Source organism: Loxodonta africana, chromosome 2 (genome assembly GCF_030014295.1).
Source record: "Loxodonta africana isolate mLoxAfr1 chromosome 2, mLoxAfr1.hap2, whole genome shotgun sequence".
NCBI lineage: Eukaryota > Metazoa > Chordata > Mammalia > Proboscidea > Elephantidae > Loxodonta > Loxodonta africana.
This window is the reverse complement of record NC_087343.1, coordinates 216,112,308-216,131,172: the sequence shown is the minus strand read 5'-3', so window position 1 is coordinate 216,131,172 and position 18,865 is coordinate 216,112,308. Positions and strand designations below refer to the sequence as shown.

The 18,865-nt window shown below is 43.6% G+C and overlaps 2 protein-coding genes across 5 annotated transcripts in view; one reads left to right on the top strand and one right to left on the bottom strand.

The window, feature by feature from the left end:
* Positions 1–1,807, bottom strand: part of TTC3 (tetratricopeptide repeat domain 3) — a 129,557-nt gene extending 127,750 nt beyond the window's left edge. Inside the window, exon 1 of the mRNA XM_023559091.2 lies at positions 1,704–1,807. Coding sequence (XP_023414859.2) covers positions 1,704–1,752 — 49 coding nt within the window. The 5' untranslated portion in view covers positions 1,753–1,807. The remainder of the gene's footprint in view (positions 1–1,703) is intronic.
* PIGP (phosphatidylinositol glycan anchor biosynthesis class P) lies at positions 1,621–17,437 on the top strand. Of its 4 annotated transcripts, none has more exons than XM_010598644.3 (5): positions 1,621–1,735; positions 2,492–2,597; positions 8,544–8,616; positions 13,106–13,224; positions 14,566–17,437. In XM_010598644.3, the coding sequence occupies exons 2-5, from the start codon at positions 2,516–2,518 to the stop codon at positions 14,694–14,696; spliced, it is 405 nt and encodes a 134-aa protein (XP_010596946.1). In that variant the 5' UTR covers positions 1,621–1,735; positions 2,492–2,515; the 3' UTR covers positions 14,697–17,437. The 4 variants fall into 4 exon arrangements, with proteins under 4 accessions (XP_010596946.1, XP_010596943.1, XP_010596945.1 ...); XM_010598641.3 differs by lacking the exon at positions 1,621–1,735 and adding an exon at positions 1,938–2,100; XM_010598643.3 differs by lacking the exon at positions 1,621–1,735 and adding an exon at positions 1,938–2,222.
* Positions 17,438–18,865: the final 1,428 nt, after the last annotated feature.

Below are 18,865 nucleotides of genomic sequence, written 5' to 3'. Positions count from 1 at the left end.
ACAAAATCATCTGATTTATTCGTATATAAATCTCAAAATGTGATACAAAGTAAAAATAGCAAGTTGCAAAAAAAAGTACATGTAGTTTAATACCATTATGTAATGTTTAAAAACACACACCAGTATATATTGGTTATGGATTCACTCTGATCGAAGGGAATGACAAACACAAACCTGAACACAGTGGCTTTTGTCTAGGAAAGGAGGGGGAAAAACGAGAAGCACCCCCATATGGGCAACATTTCATTAAAAAAAAAAAAAAAACAAAGGATCTCAAGTAAATTTGGCAAAATATTCCAATTAAAAAAAAAATTTTTTTTAAGCACCTGTAAAATCTGAATTACGGATTGGGTAGACTCCCCCCTCCCCGTAATTTATGCGTCAAATAGTCCAGAAATTAAAAAGAAAACTTTGCAAGAATAAGAAAATGGAGCAGATGGCGAGAGAAAAACACCAAATGCAGCTCTTGAGCGCAGAGCACACAGTCCTTGAGCAAGAGTAGTAGTCAAGTTCCTGATGCATTTGACTTTTCTGGCCCTGTCTGTGTACTCTAATAATGAAGTCCATTTTCCTTAAGATAAAATGCAAATTCCTTGCAATCAAAAATGTCCTAACCAGAGCCGAGTAATTATGAGAAAACTGCGCCCAAAGGAGGAGTAAGATTTATCAGATTTCTACTTTATTTCCCTCTCCTGCACGCTGCGCAGAAGCAAAAGAGATGATTTACGTGAAAGCCATAGAACCCTAACTAAACCGTTAGCTGTTACCAAAAACGCTCAGGGTCGGCTACAAGGTATTGCCCGTTTGGCGGATGCATGGATTCTGGGGGAGGTTTGCAATTTGAAGGACTGTGACTAGGGTTCCTCTGGAAAACGCCCGCCGCAATGGTACCAGTCCAAATTCGCCTATGCCTTGCTCGGTTGTGGTCCCCCAATTCTATTCCCGGGAAAGGCTGGCTCCACAGGCCACACCTAACTTTGCAAATACCACGGAGCAGCTGGCCCGAACCGCTCCCGTCCTCCCGGTTAGTCTTTGGGGGTGTGGGGGGAGAGACTTCCCCTGGTCCGTTCCTTGGAGAGGGGCGACCGCCGCACTCCGCTGCCAGTTCTCACAAAAACAGGTGGCAGGTACGTCGAAGCACACAGATGGTGGGCTTGCACCAACGTTCCCGAACATTCGTCACGGAAAACTCGCACACGCGCGGGAACACACTAGGGTTGAGATCGCTCCAAGAAGGGGTCGCGTCGCACAAGGCGCGGGGACGCGCACCCCCAGAAAAGAGCAATGACGCAAAGGGGGAGCCACCCACGGAAGCCGCGAAAAGAAAGGGTGTCCACAAAGGGGGTCCGGGGGCAGATCCGGGGGCGTGCCCGAGAGCGGGCCGGGGCGGCCACCGCCCCAAACTGGTATCGGAGACGAGGCGCGCGCGGACAGCAGAGGAATGTGCAAGCAAAAGCAACGCTCCCACCCTCGCGCAGACCCCCAGCGGGGCACCCGCTTGCAGAAGGGGGACACCAGGCAAAGGAGACACACCCCGTGACCGTTCCCTGGCCCACGCAGACACACAGCGGGCACCACAGCGAGGGACACCCCGCAACGAGCACACGTTCCTGCAAGGGCTGTGAAGGATAAGGCCCCCTTTCCCCGGGAGTCTCGGCTGCAGCGGGACCACGTGACCTGCCGCGCGCCAAGGGTGCACTTACCGGGGCCCGCTGTCAGCGAGCCTCGGACGCTGGTAATTCCCTCAGCCATTACCGCCGCCGCCGCAGCAACCCGACCTCCACGTCAGCCGGGCGGGAGCGGGGGGGTGGGCGGGAGGCAGATTTGTCACGTGGAAAGGGAACACACATGCGCAGTGGGGCCAGCCCGCCCCCTCCCTCCGCGGCCGCGAGCTGAGCGCCCTAGCCTGCCCCTGCGCATGCGTCCACCCTCCGCGCGCTCCCTGCGAGGGTCGCAGTGTACGCGCGTGCGTGGGCGGGAGTGCGCCGTCGCTCCTTTCCTTTCTCTCAATTTTCTCTCTCTCGCCCCCCGCCGTTCCCTAGTCGGCGCTTGCGCAGAAGACTCGGCGCGGAGGTGGCCGAGTTGGCGGGAGGGGCCCGGGTGAGCGCATGAAGGGCTGCTGGCCGAGGGCATACCCCACCCAGCTTTTGAGTGAGGCCTCGAATGAGAAACAAGCCCCAACAGAGGGCAGGGCCCAGGCCTGGGAGGCCGCGCGCGTCCAGGTCGGCGCCTCGCGGACCCCACTCTGCTCTTCCTTCCCCTTCCCCTGCGCAGGCGAAGCTCGCGGGGTTGGAGCGGCGTAGGTGCCTCCGCTGCCGTGCCCCCCGCAGCAGGTGTGCGCGCGTGCACGCGGGCGTGGGCTGGGGTGTGCGCAGGATGGCCGTTTGCAGTGGTTTCCGCTGAAATAAACCCCTGCGGGGGCTCTGCCCAAAGCAAAGTCAGGAGGGGCAAAGGGGTGTAAATCGCTGACGGCTTGTCTTCTTTTCCACAGATTGTCTAAAGCCACAGGGACAAAATGGTGGAAAATTCACCGTCACCATTGCCAGAAAGAGCGATTTATGGCTTTGTGCTTTTTTTAAGCTCCCAATTTGGCTTCAGTAAGTATATTCTTGATGAGTGACTAGGAACCCTTTCTGGATGTCGAGGACAAGGAAACGTTGCGGTTTTTTTTAGAATGTATACACAGGAGCTGTGATTCTTTACAGCAATGTTTCTTTTTAAGGGAATTCGTTGTTCAAGATGTTTTATATGTAAGACGCTGGCCCAAGAGCTTTAATTTTAACACATATATTTATATAGCACCAGACATGATGGCAAAGTGTGTAAAATCTGGTTCTTGCCCTTAAGGAGGTCAGGGTCTTCTGGACCAGATGTTCAGTGTGGTAAGTATCATGGAAGAACAGTGGAGGGACGTTGAAATCAAACTGGGAGATCAGATTGGCTTTCTCTCAGAGACTTTATTCACAACACTTATTACAGAAGAATAATTAAGAGAGAAGGAAATGTGAAGGGCTTGGAGGAAGGCACAACCAGGTTGAAAAGTGAGTAGTTTGGTGTGGCTCCAGTGCAGCATGCAGGAACTGGAGAGTGATGGCAATTAAGCTAGAGAACTCCCATTGAAAGATAGACCCTTTAATCCGCAGAATGTCCCATTTTACAGATAAGGAAACTGACTCTCACTGAGACACTGACATACCCCAAACCCAAGACCCACTGCTGTCGAGTCGATTCTGACTCATAGCGACTCTATAGGACAGAGTAGAACTGCCCCATAGGGTTTCCAGGGAGCGCCTGGTGGATTTGAGCTGTCAGCCTTTCGGTTAGCAGCTATAGCTCTTAACCACTATGCCGCCAGGGTTTCCATAATATGCCCAGTCACACCAAAAAACCAAACCCATTGCCATTGAGTGGATTCTAACCCGTAGAGATCCTATAGGACAGAGTAGAACTGTCCCCATAGGGTTTCCAAGGCTATAGATCTTTACAGAAGCAGACTGCTACATCTTTCTTACTTGTAGCTGCTGGTGGATTCGAACCACTGGCCCTTGAGTTGGCAGCCAAGCACTTAACCACTGTGCCACCAGGGCTCCTTGCCCAGTCACACAGTAGGCCCCATATTGCCCCAAAAGGATTTTGGAATTATGAGAGAAACAAAAGGGAGAAAATTGGGTACCTTAATCCTACTTGCTGGAACTTCCTGAAAGCTGAGGGATGGGGGGAGGGGTGTGTGCGGAGGAATCTTAACTGAAAAAAACCCCACTTTGCACCATCAGTATAGCTTGGAGATGGCCTAATGGCCAAGCTGTTGACTAAGGGAGTTTGTGGAGTGAAGAAGTTACATCATTGTTAGTTGCTGGCGAGTGAGCCCCAGACTCACGGCGACCCCACGCGCAATGGAATGAAACACTGCCTGATCCTGGGCCATCCCATGATTGATTGTGGATCAGGCCATTGTGATCAACAGGGTTTTCATTATGACTAAATTCAAATCCTTACTCCTTCACAGATTAGCTGTGTGATCTAGGGCCACTTAACCTCTGTCTTAGCCTTCAGGTTCCTTATCTGTAGAAGTGGGTGGGAAGTGCTGATGATAATGTTTGTTGGATCTGTGTATTGATCGATGTTTGTTGATCTGGCAGGAGCCAGATCATTCAAATCCTTGTGAGTCCTGATACGCACAAATGGTCCTGTGAGGTAGATACTGTTGTTATGGTCCTCACCTTCCAGGTGACGATACTGAAGCACACAGGCGGGTTTAAGTAACTTAACCAAGGTCACACAGCTAGCTGGAATTTGAACCTAGATACACTGTTTAAGAATATTTGCTCTAAAACATTTCATTCTGCTGTCTCTTAGGGCTGTTTTGAGGATTAATCAGGGTAATTTATATAAAGCACTTACAGCAATGCTTGGGATACAACAGGTATTCAATAAATATTAGCCACTGCTATTATTATTAACATCGTTTTGTAATCCTAGTGTTTATAGAGTACTTGAAGGATTAGAAACTATGCAAATAAATAAAAGCAATGACTTTAATACTTAAATTCAATAGTACCTACAATCAAAAATTAATTTAGTAAATATTTATTGAGTGCTTAGTATATGCCAGACACTATTATAAGTCAGGGAGGAGCAAAACAAGCAGATATTTCCTAGTCTCATACAGTTTTCATTCTAGTAGAGGCACATAGGCAATGAACAAATTAAGTGAAACGTGCACAATGTCAGATGATAGCATGCCCTTTGGGGAGAAATTAAGGACGAAGGATAAGGAGTGGAAGAACTTTGTGATTTTGAATAGAGCAGTTGGGATGTACCTGAGAGATTAGGTTTAAGCAAAGACATGAAAAGTGAGGGAGCTAGGTGGGTGGTTCTCTGGAGAAAGAGCACCCCAGAGAGAGAACAGCCAGTGCCGACGCCCAGAGGGAGACACATTCCTGTGAGTTCAAGGAATAACAGGAAGGTTGAAGCCTGAAAAAGTGAGGTCAGAAGCCAGCTCTGGGCAGTTACGATAAAACTAGGTGCTGGGTACAGGAGGATTACATGATTCTCTGTCTACATTGAAATGTTTACTAATTTGAAAACAACCAAGGTAATTGCAGATTGTGATGAAGGCTTTGAAGTAAATAGAGGGAAATGATAGTAATGTGGGGGGCGGGGCAGCAGATGGAGGGACTAATGGTCGGGGAGAGCCCCTGCTGCCTGAAAGAGAAGGGACCAGGCATTGAAAAGAGCCAAGGGAGGAGCAGACAGGTCCAGGCAGATGGCACTTCAAGCACAGTAGCCCTGAGGAGGAAAGGTGTGAAGAACAGAAAGGAGACCACTGTGGCTGGAGCATAGTGCACAAGGATTAGAAAGGACATTGGAGAGGTGGGCAGGAACCAGATCATTCAAGTCCTTGTAGGCCTTGGTAAAGAGCTTGGATTTTCAACGGCAGTGGGTAAGGGCGTTGAAGGGCTTGAACAGTTGAGGAATATGGTTTACTTAATATTTTTGGAAGATCATTCAACGCTGTATGGAGAATAACTTCTCAGATACTCTCTTTGGTGTTAAAATTACGAGTCACCCAATCTGAAAACCTGGCTGTCATTCCCCATTTGTCCTTTTCCTTCTGCCCATAACTCATTCATTCGCTTCTGCCACAGAATCTGCTGTAGGCCTCTTACTGTCTGATTTTATTACCACCAAATACATCCTCCAGAGAGCCACCAGAGCAACCCACTCAGAGGCAAATCTGAACTTCTCTGCTTAAAAAACCTCTTTGGTGGGTGTGTGGATGGTTCTCTCTCTCTCTGTAGCCCACTTTTGCACTTTTATATCTCAGTACTCACAGCAGCTCTGAACTGCTCGTGTTGTCGTTAGGTGCCTTCAAGTTGGTTCTGACTCATAGCTACCTGTGTATGACTGTTTATGGTTTCCCCCAAATACGTGACATTCTTTTGTCACCTCCGTATTTTTCTTAATGGTCTTGCTTCTGGGAACGTTCTTTCCATCTTCATTATCTCTTTGCATAGCGACCTCCCTTATGGGAGCTTACCTCCACGCATCCTTTGAGTCAGCTCAGGCATCATCTTCAGGAAGCCTTCCCTGATCTCCCCAATTTGTGTTAGGTCACTTTTTTCTCTCTTCTAATGATACCTTACGTAGGTTTGTCACTGTACTTGTCTATGATTACCTGGGGAGTAGCGTAGTATGAACAGACTGTTTGGGTTCACACTGCAGCTTTGTAGCTCTTACTGTGAGACTTCGAGCAAGTTACTTCATTCCCCAAGCTTCAGTGGTCTTCATCTGTGAATTAGGGCTAATAATAGCTCCCACCTCAAAAGGGTTTTGAGAGGCTTAAGTAAGATACTACATGTGAAGTTCCTTCCACTACACTTGGCTTGTTTCTGTCTCCCACCCTAGTTTGTGAGTTCCCTGAGAATAAGGACTGTTTTAGTTTCCTCTATAACGTTTTTTAAAAAAAAAAAAAAAATTTTTTTTTTATTGCGTTGGCCTTACATAGTGTCTGGCACATAGTAGTAGATGTTCAAGAAATGATCATTCATTTCATTAATTAAACTAATAAATCACTTCTGCTTATGGATTTATAGTGTTTCATTATGATTGTGTTGCATTAACTTTAAGAGCTATGTTAATGCTTCAAGCCAGTTCCTGGCCACCCTTTCCCTTGGCCTCTACCATCTAAAAAAAAAAAAAAAAAAACACCAAATCTCTCTTCAGATCCCTCATGTTCTCTCTCTGTATCATGGCAGGGAACATCATTTCATCTATTTTCCCTTCCTGTCATCTGCAGGCTCCCTAGCCATATACGTTTTTAATCTGGCTTACCTCCTACTCATCCTTCACACCTTAATTTCCACCTGCGCCTGTCTGGGCTAAGGTTCTTCTCTTGTGCTCCCGTGTCGTCTTTTATCACACAGTCATCAGCAGTTATCATAGTGTAGTGACAATATCAATTTCCTCAACTCTGTTCTCCACTAGATTTTAAGCTCAGGGAGGGCAGGGGTTGTCTCTTTCAAGTTCATTATTGTATCTCAAGGTCCTGACATAGTTTTATACTACATATTTGTCAAGAAAAAAACAATCAACACTTCATCATCGTTGATTTAAGTAATTGGAAATCTGTCTTTGCCGCTTACCTTGGGCAGACGATTTAACCTTTCTAACCTTTTCATTTCCTCATCTGTAAAAATGGTATACATACGTCAGTTTGAAGATTAAAGGAAATAATGCATGTAAAGTGCTTATAACTGTGCTTAGCCTGAAGTGAGTGCTCAGATGGCATCTGTTACTACACAGGGACAACAGCAAAAAACCAAACCAAACCCACTGCCGTTGAGTTGATTCCGACACATGGCGACTCTATAGGACAGAGTAGAACTGCCCCTGTAGGGTTTCCAAGGCTGTAATCTTTACTGAAGTAGACTGCTACATTGTCTTGGTCATCTCGTGCTGCTCTAACAGAAATACCACAAATGGATGGCTTTAACAAAGAGAAGTTTATTCTCTCACAGTCCAATAGGCTAGAAGTCTGAATTCAGGCGCTAGCTCCGGGGCAAGTCTTTCTATGTCAGCTCTGGAGGAAGGTCCTTGTCATCAGTCTTCCCTTGGTCTGGGAGCATCTCAGCGCAGGAATCTCAGGTCTAAAGGAAGCACCCTGCTCCCGGCACTGCTTTCTTGGTGATATAAGGTTCCCCTGTCTCTCTGCTTGCTTCTTTGTTTTATATCTCGGAAGAGATTGGCTTAAGACACTACCTAATCTTGTAGACCTTACTAGTATAACTGCCACTAATCCATGTTATTACATCATAGTGACAGGATTTGCAACATATAGAAAAATCAAATAAGATGGTGGGCAATCACACAATACTGAGAATCATGGCCCAGCTAAACTGACAGATATTCTGGGGGGACACAATTCAATCCATGACATACAGCTTTCTCCCAGCAGAGCTACTGGTGGGTTCGAACCACTGACCTTTCGGTTAGCAGCCGAGCCCTTTAATCACTGCGCCACCAGGGCTCCTTCAAAAACAGCAAAGGGTACCACAAAGCGTTGGCATTAAGGGAAATGAGATTGTATCCAGGGAGATAAGGTAGAAACTCAGATTGCAATGTATTGGACCAAGGGTAGGTAAATTGACCTTTAAGTAACTAAATGTCATAATTATTCCCATCTCTCTCGGGTGGGGGTGGGGGTGAACTGTTGAACACTTGCTATGCATAAAGCAAACTGTTAGGTTTATAGGAATTACAGCAATTGCTAAGACATGACTTGTGCCTTTAACTTGCCTAAAATGTAGTGTGAGAGTTAATGTATATTTTTGAATAATAACTGATACAAGGTAGTTGTGGTTTTATAAGGATGGTACAAATAAAGAGCTAGAAAAACTGAAAGGAGGGAAAAATCATTTCTGAATAAATTAGAGAAAGGTTCAGAGGAGCTTTTTATCTAAACCTTGATGGACTGGTTGCATGCCTTGCTGATGCTTCTCTCACTGTTTTTTTTTTTTTTTTTCCTCTTCTCTCTTTTACAGTACTATATCTTGTATGGGCTTTTATTCCTGAATCTTGGCTAAACTCCTTAGGCTTAACCTACTGGCCTCAAAAGTAAGTTTAATATGTTTCTTAAATAAAATGTCCTTAAGACTGTCTAAGTCTTAAATATATTTTCTTAAGATCTATTAATAGCAATATAAAAATTGAAAACTTTGTAAAGGTCATTTATTGATATACCCGTAAGTAAAGGTGATTGGCTGAACACATATGTTTATCTCCATTTCCCCCCAAAATCTCACTAAAATGACTATAAAACCAAAACCAAACCCAGTGCCGTCGAGTCGATTCCGACTCATAGCGACCCTATAGGACCGAGTAGAACTGCCCCATAGAGTTTCCAAGGAGTGCCTGGTGGATTTGAACTGCTGACCTTTTGATTAGTAGCTGTAGCTCTTAACCACTATGCCACCAGGGTTTTCAAAATGACTCTGTAGGAAAAAAAAAAAATTGAAAAATGTATAAACCCACAGGGACAAAGTGAGATAGAGATAGAAGGTAAGAGGTGGATTTTAGGAAGTAAAGAGCAAGTACATGAGAGGTAACTGACTTAGTCTCCACTTCTTCCACTGCAGTGAAATTGGGGAGCCAGCAAGAATATTTGTACCCTAGAACACAGACAGGCTCAGGCACTGGAGGTAGCAGGTATCTCTAAACATGGTATTTCTGGGTTGCGTTGAAACTGTTTAAGGAGCAGTTAGACCCTCAGACCCCCCTCCCTAAGGCCTGAGAGCTAGGATGCGAACCATCCTCTGCACTGGCAGAAGACACACGTTTTCACTCTAGAGAAACATAATGAGGCCTCCAGCCTGGGGATATTAGGGCTAACTGAGCACAAAAATGAGGTGTCTAACTGAAAACGGGGATGAGTGAAAGCCCGCATTGCTGAATGAGAAGATTCTCCAGCTCCTTTCTTTACTAGGCTCCCAGGCTTGTGGTTACCAAGTTCACACCACCCTACTCCTCTCAGGAAAAGATCGGAGGCTTCTCCCTGAGGAAGCTGACCAGCCCAAGAGAAAGGATCTGTAGTTTCTGACATGTGGAGGTCCTCTAATGAGGCTCACCAGTTGGCCTCTCCTGCCTCCGTATACACAGGGCTTCCAGTTAGCTTGTTAGTACTTCAGTTCTAAATACGCATCGACAACCATAACTCACCAGATGTCAGAAGAAAGCCTCTAACGTGAAAGGCAAAAGAAAAAAAGGAACTTGAAGAAAATGAAGGTAATGTAGGGAACAGAAGGTAATTTGAGTAACATAAAATCCTTAGATAAGAAAAGATGTAACTATGAAACAGACACAGACTGCTGTTTAAAAATATATATATATTCAGGGAAATATGGTATTTGGAAATTACAAATATAATAGCTAAAATTAAAAATGTAATGGAAAGGTTGGACAATAGACTAAAGGGTAATCTTCCAGAGGGTAGAACAAAAGTGAAAGAAATGAAAAGGTGAAAGTATAACCGCTAAAATTCTGTTAGAAGTTCCGGAAAGAGAAAACAATAGGGAGGAAATTATTAAAAAAAAAATACAAAAAATTTTCCTTGACCTGCACATGAGATTTCAGATAGAAAGGGCCCACTGAGTAATTTTTAAAACTCCGTAAATGGTTTAAAGGCCCCCACCAAGGCACATCGTAAAGTTCCAGTACACCTGAGAACACAGAAGGTCACATACAGTCCTGAGTCAGAATGGCCTTCCCAACAGCAACACTGGGTGAACAAAGGCAATAGAGAGGAAGTATTCCCAGCCTATAATTCATACACAGCTGCACTGTCAGTCAAGACTGAAGGAAGCACACCTAGCACTCAGGTCATGACTTCTATAAACTCTTCTCCAATAAAAGGAACTAAGGCTCCTTGGAGAAATGGCTGTTTCTAGCTGTTTCTAGGACTGGGGTAAAAAAAAAAAAAAGGACTGGGGTAGGGAAAATAAAAGATGAGCCTGTAGCATCCGGTAGTGCCAGAAGGTGAGAAAGTGCCCCTTACCCTCCCAGGAAAGAAGACAAGACAGAAAAAGGCTGGGGCATGTCAAAAGATCACAGAACCAGCCTGACAGAGCTTCTGATGGCCAAAGGTGGAATAATTTGAGCAACAAAGTAAGTGACTATGGTATGAGTATAACCCAAAGAATAAATGTTTGCGGATTCATGCTGATATAAATAAATGAGCAAGTAGATAATTCAGAGAGAAAGGACAAATCTTCCTTACAGAAGAATTTCAAATATAGAAGTGATGAGGAAAATAGGAAATCAGCATTTAGATACCACAATAATAATGGCCACAGGCAAAATCCACTAATGAATGCCAAAATCAGTGGGTAAAACTTCAAGGATATATTTAACAGTTGCATAGCCCCAAAATATCTCCCATACGATAGTTGTTTATTACTGTGGTAGTTTTAACATCTGTCCATAAATTTTTTGATACTTTTCCCTTTAGGAGTGTGCCTTAATTCCCCTTGAGAGTGATCTCAATTTAGCAACTCACTTCTAATAAACAGATTAAGGAAAGGAGAAAATAGTAACTTTACAGAAGCCAGGCAGACACTGCCTTAACCAAGTGATCAAGGTTAGCATTGCTAATAGTAAGTCACAGTGATAACTCACACACGCACAGTATGATGTGGTAAGAAGGGTGCTTCAGTTCTGTGGTGTTCGTCTCCAAAACCTAATAACTCTAGGTATGGAATATTCTACAAAATACCTTAGTAGTGTGTTAAGACCATGAAAGACCAGGGAAGATTGAGAAACTGTCACAGACTGGAGGAGACTAAGTAAACATGATGAAATGCATCATTTTATACCTGAATTGGCTCTAAAAAAAAAAAAAAAAGAACCATTGCCATCAAGTCAATCCTGACTCATAGCAACCCTATAGAACAGGGTAGAACTGGCCCATAGAGTTTCCAAAGAGCAGCTGGTAGATTGAAACTGCCAACCTTTTGGATAGCAGCTGAATGCTTAACCGTTGCACCACTAGGCCTCCAAATTGGCCCTAGAACAGAAAAATGGGAGTAAAAACCTGGTGAAATCTGAATAAAGCCTGTGGTTAACAGTGTTGTACCAATGTTAATCTCACTTTTGGTAAATGAACCATAGAAATGTGAGATGTTAACACTCAGGGAAGCTGGGTAAAAGCTACATGGTCATGCTCTGTGCTACCTTTGCAGCTCTTCTTTAAATCTAAAATATTTGAAATTAAAGAGTGAAGAAAAAAAAGGGGAGTATGAAAGCATTTTCAGACACAAATGGTTCTAAATGATCTACCTCCTGTGTACACTTTATGAGAAAGTTCCTGGAGAATACGCACCATGGAAACAAGGAGGTAAAGCAAGAAAGAAGAAGACGGGATCCAACCCTGAAGAGAGGCCAAGGGAGGAAGTTCTAGGCTGTTGGCTCTGCAGCCTGCTGAGAACATGACCTGGCCAGATGGGAGCAGGAGGGAGAGGAGCTCCCGGAGGGCTGCACCCAATAAAACCTGGCATTTCAGAGTCCTGTCAGGATTTGAGTATACAGTACTGATAGGTACATGGGAAACCAAGGAAACAGACAAAAAAGGTGAAATGACTAATTACAAGAAAAACAAATAGTTGCACAAAAAAGAAAATATACACTAAAGTGCTCAGTTGCAAACATTGTTTATACAGTCACAATAATTTTAAAAAACTGACATAACCAAAAACTATGATGTAAGTACAGTAAGAGGATAGGAGGAATGTGAGAGGGCAGAGAGTAAAAGAGCTGAATCCCTCATCTCCATGTTAGGCCACGAAGAGAAAATGTCTGAAATTGGAAAAAATCAAGAAATAATAATAGGGGCATGTTATGTAGAAATGTGGAGGTAAATACCAGAAGAAACAGCAAAGGTGTTGAAAGTGTTCGCTTTTAGGGAGTGAGGTGCCAGGACAGGGATGGGTGGAATACAGGACTACAGGTTTTCACTGTCAGGCTTGTGGAACTATTTGTTATATTCTCATGTATTGCTTTAATAAAAATTAAAGTAATATGTGTATGTAACATACAAAGCTTTTATTTTAAAAAGCTAGAATGTTAGCTTTGTGACTGACTCTTGAGAATTATAACTTTTTAGGGTGTTTATTATTTACTGTAAGGAGCCCTGCTGGCACAGTGGTTAAAGCAATCAACTATTAACTGAAAGGTTGGTGGTTCGAAACCACTGGTGGCTGTGCAAGAGAAAGATGGGGTAGTCTGCTTCCGCAGAGATTTACAGCCTTGAAAACCTTGTGGGGTTGCTATGAGTCAGAATCAACATGATGGCAGTAGTTTGGTTTTTTTTTTGTTATTACTGTAAGGAGCTCTGGTGGCACAGTGGTTAAAGCACTCCGGTGCTAACTGAAAGGTCATTGGTTCTAACCCACCAGCCACTCAGTGGGAAAAAGATGTGGCAGGCTGCTTCCATAAAGATTTACAGCCTTGGAAACCCTATGAGGCAGTTCTTCTCTGTCCTATGGGGTCCTTATGAGTCAGAAATGGGTTTGGTTTTTGGTTTTATTACCTACTATGATATTCTCTTCCACAGATACTGGGCAGTCGCGTTACCTGTCTACCTCCTTATTACAATAGTAATCGGGTATGTACTCTTATTTGGAGTTAACATGATGAGCACCTCTCCACTTGATTCCATTCACACGATCACAGGTGAGTGTATGTGGAAGGAAAGTGCTAGGGATGGAGGAGTGGAGTATTAGCACTTTTCTCAAGAAACGCAACTGAGATTAATAGACTGTAATAGGTAACAGTCATTGGCACAGTAAAAAGAATCTACGAAAAACAAATACAAAGTTATATGAGAGAAAATATTTACATGGAAATAACTTCTGATGAATATGCTGTTTATAGCACTAGTTGACAGGTGTATTTTCCCATAAAAACCACAAGTATTTGTTCTTCAGCAGCTTGCCTGAAAGAAACTCCTTTTTTCCTACATAGGAACTGTTGATCCAAACTCAACCCAACCCATTGCCATCGAGTTGACTCTGACTCTTAGTGACCCCCATTGGACAGAGTCGAACTTGCCCCTTAGGGTTTTCCAAGGCTGTAATCTGATGGAAGCAGACCTTTCTTTTAGCAGCTGAGCACTTTAACCACTGCACTTCCAGGGCTCTCACTGTGGATCAAGGGGTGGCAAATAGGGTCATGCAGACCTTGTTTGGGAGGAGGGATTTGGGGTAAGGGGGGCATGTCCTCCCCAGGATCACTGTGTACACCTTATCCCAATTAAGTGGGTTGAAGAGCCACGGCAAGTTTTTGTAGTTTTTTTTTTTTTTTTTAAGTTCTTTTATTTCAAGTCTAAAGATTAAAGTGAGGCTGGCGCAGGACCTGGCAGTGTTTCGTTCTTGTACAAAGGGTCACTATGAGTCGGAACCAACTCCATAGCACCAAACAGCAACAGCAACAAAGATTAAAATAAGATTTCTGAGCTTACTTAGATTCTAGGAAGTGAAGTGGTTTAGTTTTTCAACACTTGAACACTTTTTTTTTTTTTGGTGAGACTATGCAGTCTATTTTGAAAATCAGTTATAGTATTTCTTTCCTGATAACCTGCTATATTCTCTGCATTGTTGACTGAAATTACAGTAAACAGACAGTTTGCACAGAGGGAAAATTGTTAAGTTTGCATGAATGATTATGCCAAATGGTTTAATAGCCTTCGGGGTGTTGAGTGAAATAGATTTTCAGAGTCTGGTTATAATTCTGCCCTTAGGAGAGCTGTGCAGATAGAACTTCAATCGTCATTGTGCAGTTGAATAAGATATTAATTCCTTATTCAAAGAAAAGCCACTTTGCCGACTGGATTTATTTTGTTTTGATTAGGACATTCCGTCTAAAGAGAATTTAAATGTTCATTTAGTTATGTTAAACATAATCTTTGTCATTAACCAAACGTCAGCCTAGTAAACTATGGTGGATCTCTAGGGACCACAGAGACTGTAGAAGGAGTTACTTCGTTAAGCAAAGTTTTTTGTCCTCTTCTTGCAGATAACTATGCTAAAAACCAACAGCAGAAGAAATACCAAGAAGAAGCCATCCCAGCATTAAGAGATATTCCTATTAGTGAAGTAAACCAAATGTTCTTTCTTGCAGCCAAAGAACTTTACACCAAAAACTGAGCTGCATACAGACATACTAATGCCAAGCATTTATTTATAAATTCTTAACATACTAGTTCTGACCATTATTTTAATTATCTCTTATTAATAACCAGTATTGAGATGGAAAAAAAGTAAATTGAACTTCTCTTAGATTTTTTTAAGTTCCATTAATATTGTAAATGTTCTAAAATATTAGTTACTAATGAACAGAATACATAAAATACTGCATTGCTATACACCAGATTTTTTATAAAATGTCAGTATAAGCAAGGTATCCCTCCTCCTATTTGCCTTTAAAACAAAAAAAACCAAACCCGCTGCCATCAAGTCAATTCCGACTCATAGCGACCCTATAGGGCAGAGTAGAACTGCCCCTAGAGTTTCCAAGGAGTGCCTGGTGGATTAGAACTGCTGACCTTTTGGTTAGCAGCTGTAGCACTTAACCACTATGCCCCCAGGTTTGCCTTTAGAGGGCCAGAATTCAAACTCTCAAATGTGAGGAAAAGGTACATTTAATATTTATTGTCCTTGCCATGAGATTCATATTTAAAGAAACAAACAATTATTTACTGAGCACTTCTCTGTGCCAGGTATCTTTCTAGGCGCTGGGGATGTAGTAATGACAAGATTCTCAAAGAGCTTACATTTTAGAGGCAAGTTGAGACTGACTAAGCAAATAAACAAGGAAAACATCATATGTGATAAGTGCTCTGCAGAGAGTTAAAATACCACAATGTTCTAGAAGATAAAGGGATTACTACTTGACATTAGGTTGAGATTTGAATAGCTAAAAAAGGCGGCCAGTCATAAAAGATTAGAGGGGCAGGCTGAGCTACTGGTATGAAGCAAACAGACAAAGACCTTGAGGTGGGGAAGAACTTGGTGTGTCCTAGAAACAGAGAGAAGGCTAGCGGTGGGCCTAGTGCATGCTGAGCGAGCAGGAATGTGGTCTGAGGTGATCCTGGAGAGGGAGGGCCTGGGTCAGGAATGTGGTCTGAGGTGATCTAGAGGGGCAGGGTCTGGGTCAGGAAGGCTTGATAAGCCAGGATAGGACATTTGGATTTAAGTGTAAGTGTGATGAGCTTGAAGTACTTTAGGTTCAGAGCTGTTGGGAGGCTTAAGGAAGGGAGTGGCATAGCCTGATTTCTGTTTTTAAAAGGGCACTCGGGCTGCTGGGTGGAGAATGGATTGGGAGCAAGGCTTGGGAATAGGGCAAAAGTGGAAATAAGGAGACCAGTTAGGAGTCTGTTGCATTAGTCCAGGCAAGAAATTATTGCAACTTAGACCAGAATCATAGCAGTGGAGAAGTGGATAGCTTTAGGGCCTTTGTTGGAGACACAGCTAACTGACTGGGTAGATGGATATGATTGTGCAGGGTAGGTAGGGCTGCTGTTGGTAGGTGCCGTCAAGTCAGTTTTTGACTTGTAGCAACCCACGTCAAAACCCATGCCAGGAGATCTGGAAGACAGCTACCTGGCCAACCAACTGGAAGAGATCCATATTTATGCCTGTCCAAAGGAAGGTGATCCAGCAGAATGCGGAAATTTTAGAACAATATCATACAAAAGTAAAATTTTGCTGAAGATCATTCAAAGGTGGTTACAGCAGTACATCGACGGGGAACTGCCGGAAATTCAAGCCAGATTGAGAAGAGGCTGTGGAACCAGGGAAATCGTTGTTGATGTCAGATGAATCCTGGCTAAAAGCAAAGAATACTAGAAAGATGTTTACCTGTGTTTCATTGACCCTGCAAAGTGATTCAACTGTGTGGATCATAATAAATTATGGATAGAGTAGAGGGTCAGTGAAAGAGAGGATGACCTTTAACAAGATGCATTGTCACAGAGGCTACAACACTGGGCTCAAGCGTAACGACTATCGTAAGAATGGCACAGGACCAGGCAATGTTTCATTCTAATGTACCTGGGATCATTATGAGTTGGAACTGACTGGGCGGCACCTAACAACAACAATTGCTACAAAAATGGTTTTGGCCGAGCAGAGTCACTGAAAGGGTCTCCACACCACCTTTTGAGAAGGACTGTTGGTTAGCAGACCTCAGCCAGCATCAGTATGTGTGTGGTGAACTAGGGTGAAATAGACTGTATCAGACTGCACTGCACTCGGTAAGGGTATTTTTGTTGAACACCTCTTGTGCATCACTTCAGATCCTGTCAGCTTCTTTTCTTACTCCAGCCACTGATGACGCAGCAAGTTCCATGCAAGCTTTGAGAAGATTTACATAGGTGCCACAGGACACGGCCTCTCGGGGGCCCATATGTGTGCACTCTGGAAGAAGGGGAAGTTAATACCATAGGGCCACCCGAAACCCCACCATGGGTGCAGGAGTCAGTGGATCACTGTGTCCCCATTTCATCTCTCAAGCAGACGGTTCTGTGCTTCATGAACTCTTCTGAAGGCCTAGTGGAATTGAGCTGCAGTCACCATGGCAACCGTGAAGTCAGTAATGCATGCCTGTATTGTCTTTCTCTGGTCTGCTCCCCTGCCTGCTCCCTAGGGTTGCTTTCCAAATGAGCTGCTTCCACACAAGCCTTTTGTCATGGGCTCTGTTGTCAGGAACACAAGCAAAGATGTTTTTATTTTGGAAGATTTTTTTTCTTCAGGTGTATGTGTATGTGTGTGTTTACAGGGCCATGATGTATAATGCATTTCCCTGCTGTGTGTCCTAATTTATGAAAAACGCTTGAAAGACTGTTTTCCAGTGAGCCCAAATAAAAAATGTCGGTAATAAAAAAAAAGTGTTTCGAATTTTAACAAATCCACTTCTGGTGATTAAGCTCCCAGGGAGGAATTAAAAGTCCAAATATGAAATCTAAATTACACACCAGCAGAATTCATAGCCAAAATTCTGTCTCCCTGCTTTCTTAATTTGTCATGTTCTACATAGAAGGGTCTCAGTCATATGCAGGGGTGGAGCCAGGGATTCCTCAAGAAGCTGCTGCTGGACTCTCCTTAAGCAAATTGATCCAACCCAGAATTTCTTGTGTGTCCCATTTTTTCAAAGTCAGTAGGACAGAAGAATATCATGTTACCAGCCCTATATACCCCCAGAACTGAGAAAACCCAAATAAGTCAGCTCCTGCAGCTGTTGTCCCCAGAATCCATTATGCTGTAGTCCCCAGAATCCATTATGCTGTACAGTACAGACCCCGCCTTACTTGCCAACAGCCATGGTGCAGACTTGATAGAATGTGGGGAAAGGAAGAGCAAGAAGAAATGGAGATTCTTCTAGATTTGTCTTACCAGGATACCATCTGAGTTGTGGTAGTTGCTGGGATTCTCAGTCACTGAGTTTAAACTCAATTGGGCTATTTGCTGCTTTGGAGGAGGTGGAAATTGACTTATCCCATCTTTTAACATCAAAATAATCTGAGTGATGCCACTGAAACCAACCCTCCTAAAACTTCAGTGGCTTAGCATAATGAACGTTCATTTTTCAAAGAACAGCATTTTGAGATAGCTCTGAATGGGGCCCCATGGACAAGGACCCGATATTCTCTCCCCCACATTGCCTCATCGCTACCTGAGTCCCAGCATGCTACAAATCCTCCCCTATCTACATGAAAAGTTCTGTTTGCTGTCCTCGCTCCACTCCCATACTCCCCAGACAGACAGACAAACATACTGCCCCACCAAGGGAAACCTCAGCCCTCTGCTGGCCTGTCCTTCCTGGGATGGGAATGGAAGACATTGTATGTATTCTTCACTGAATCAATTTTTTAAAAAGTTGCCTTTGAGTAAATTCCAACTCATGGCGACCTCATGTGTGTCAGAGTAGAACTGTGCTCAATGGGGTTTTCAATGGCTGATGTTTTAGAAGCAGATTGCCAGGGCTTTTTTCTGAGGTGTCTCTGGGTGAACTCGAACCTCCAACCTTTTTGTTAGCAGCCAAGCGCATTAACTGTTCGCACCACCTGGGGACTCCTTGGTGAATCTATAGTAGCAAAAAATGAGCAAGATGTCAGAAGGCAGCGCAGTAATCACCGTATTTCCCACTTTTGCTAATATAGCTAATATAGTAAAAAAAATATATATATATATATAGTAAGTAATGATAAACAAAAGCTTGTTGCAGCCAAGTCAAATCCAACTCATAGCAACCCTATAGGACCAAGTAGAACTGCCCCATAGGGTTTCCAAGGAGCACCAGGTGGATTTGGGCTGCC